This window comes from Pseudomyrmex gracilis, unplaced genomic scaffold (assembly GCF_002006095.1).
Source record: "Pseudomyrmex gracilis isolate BER0280 unplaced genomic scaffold, ASM200609v1 scaffold_1600, whole genome shotgun sequence".
Classification (NCBI taxonomy): Eukaryota; Metazoa; Arthropoda; class Insecta; order Hymenoptera; family Formicidae; genus Pseudomyrmex; species Pseudomyrmex gracilis.
This window is the reverse complement of record NW_018022184.1, coordinates 13,501-14,785: the sequence shown is the minus strand read 5'-3', so window position 1 is coordinate 14,785 and position 1,285 is coordinate 13,501. Positions and strand designations below refer to the sequence as shown.

General features: G+C 31.2%; 1 protein-coding gene across 1 annotated transcript in view; it reads right to left on the bottom strand.

Annotated features, from left to right (window-relative positions):
* Positions 1-766: 766 nt before the first annotated feature.
* Positions 767-1,285, bottom strand: part of LOC109862286 (transmembrane protein 161B-like) — a 3,411-nt gene continuing 2,892 nt past the window's right edge. Inside the window, 2 exon segments of the mRNA XM_020442284.1 lie at positions 767-890; positions 978-1,131. Coding sequence (XP_020297873.1) covers positions 767-890; positions 978-1,131 — 278 coding nt within the window.

Sequence of the window (1,285 nt, the reverse complement as noted above, 5' to 3'; positions counted from 1 at the left end):
TCGAATAATTTGGTGTCGAATAATTTCGTGTCGAATCGTACGGTGTCGAATAATTTGGTGTCGAATCGTACGGTGTCGAATAATTTCGTGTCGAATCATACGGTGTCAAATAATTTAGTGTCGAATCGTACGGTGTCGAATAAATCTGTGTCCAATAATTTGGTGTCGAATCGATCGGTGTCGAATCGTACTGTGGTCAAACGGAACACGCCCATAGTTACTTATGTAAGAAGAACATAGAAAAACAAGTTTGGTTGTGTATTCTTACATATTACAAATGAAAGACTACATATATACATTAGTTACTTATGTAAGAAGAACATAGAAAAACAGATTTATTTTATGATAATAATGTTTAATATTAGGGATTTAAAGTATGCAGAAAACAAATTTATAAAGATAATATATATAATATACTTCTGACAGAAATTTTTATATTTGTCTTAACATTTTATGCCATTATTTTTAAATCCTACAGTAATAATAAAGTTCAATATCAAATTCGAATTTAGCAAAAAAAAGGACAACTTGTTGTTTAGGACAAAACTGTTTCAAGAATCATTATATATTCATTCCCAAACAAAAAGTCTATGTTGACCTGTGATAGCTATCTACCTATATATATCTGGCAATAGGCGTTAAAATGGAGTCTGAAAATATGTACTTTACAGTGGACAATGCTACATTTTTAATAATGAACGATTGATTTGCGAATTGATCAAGATTTGTGTGTTGCGACATTTGGAGTTTTTCATTATAAATCATTTTACACATTCGAAAAATATGATTCATAAAACATGCCCATGGCACTAGTTGCAAGTAATGCACAGCAGCTCTACCATGTTGCTAAACCTAAAATACCTCTATAAACATCCGTAGTAAATATCTGTAAATAAAATTTGTTTTATATATGTGACAAATATATGATTTTGTAAATATATTAAGACTTATGTAACATATTAAAACCTTACCTCTGCTTTAACGAGCCTAGTGCAAGTTGAAATTCTTCAGCAGTTTGTACAACAGTCTTATCACTGTTATCATTGTTAGATAATAGCGACTGTGGTAACTCATCAGCTGGACATTCTTCCTCTAACGTTTTTCCCAAAATACCTTCCCAAGTAAAACCACCTAGTTAAAAAAAAAAATACGTACATGTGTGTAATGCATCACTTTAACTTATGCATTTCAAAATAAAACTATACAGGGTCCGCCACTTAAATCCGGACAAATTTGAATTTGACATTCCCATCATATTANAATGCAGCAGTAGGTGCCATATGAC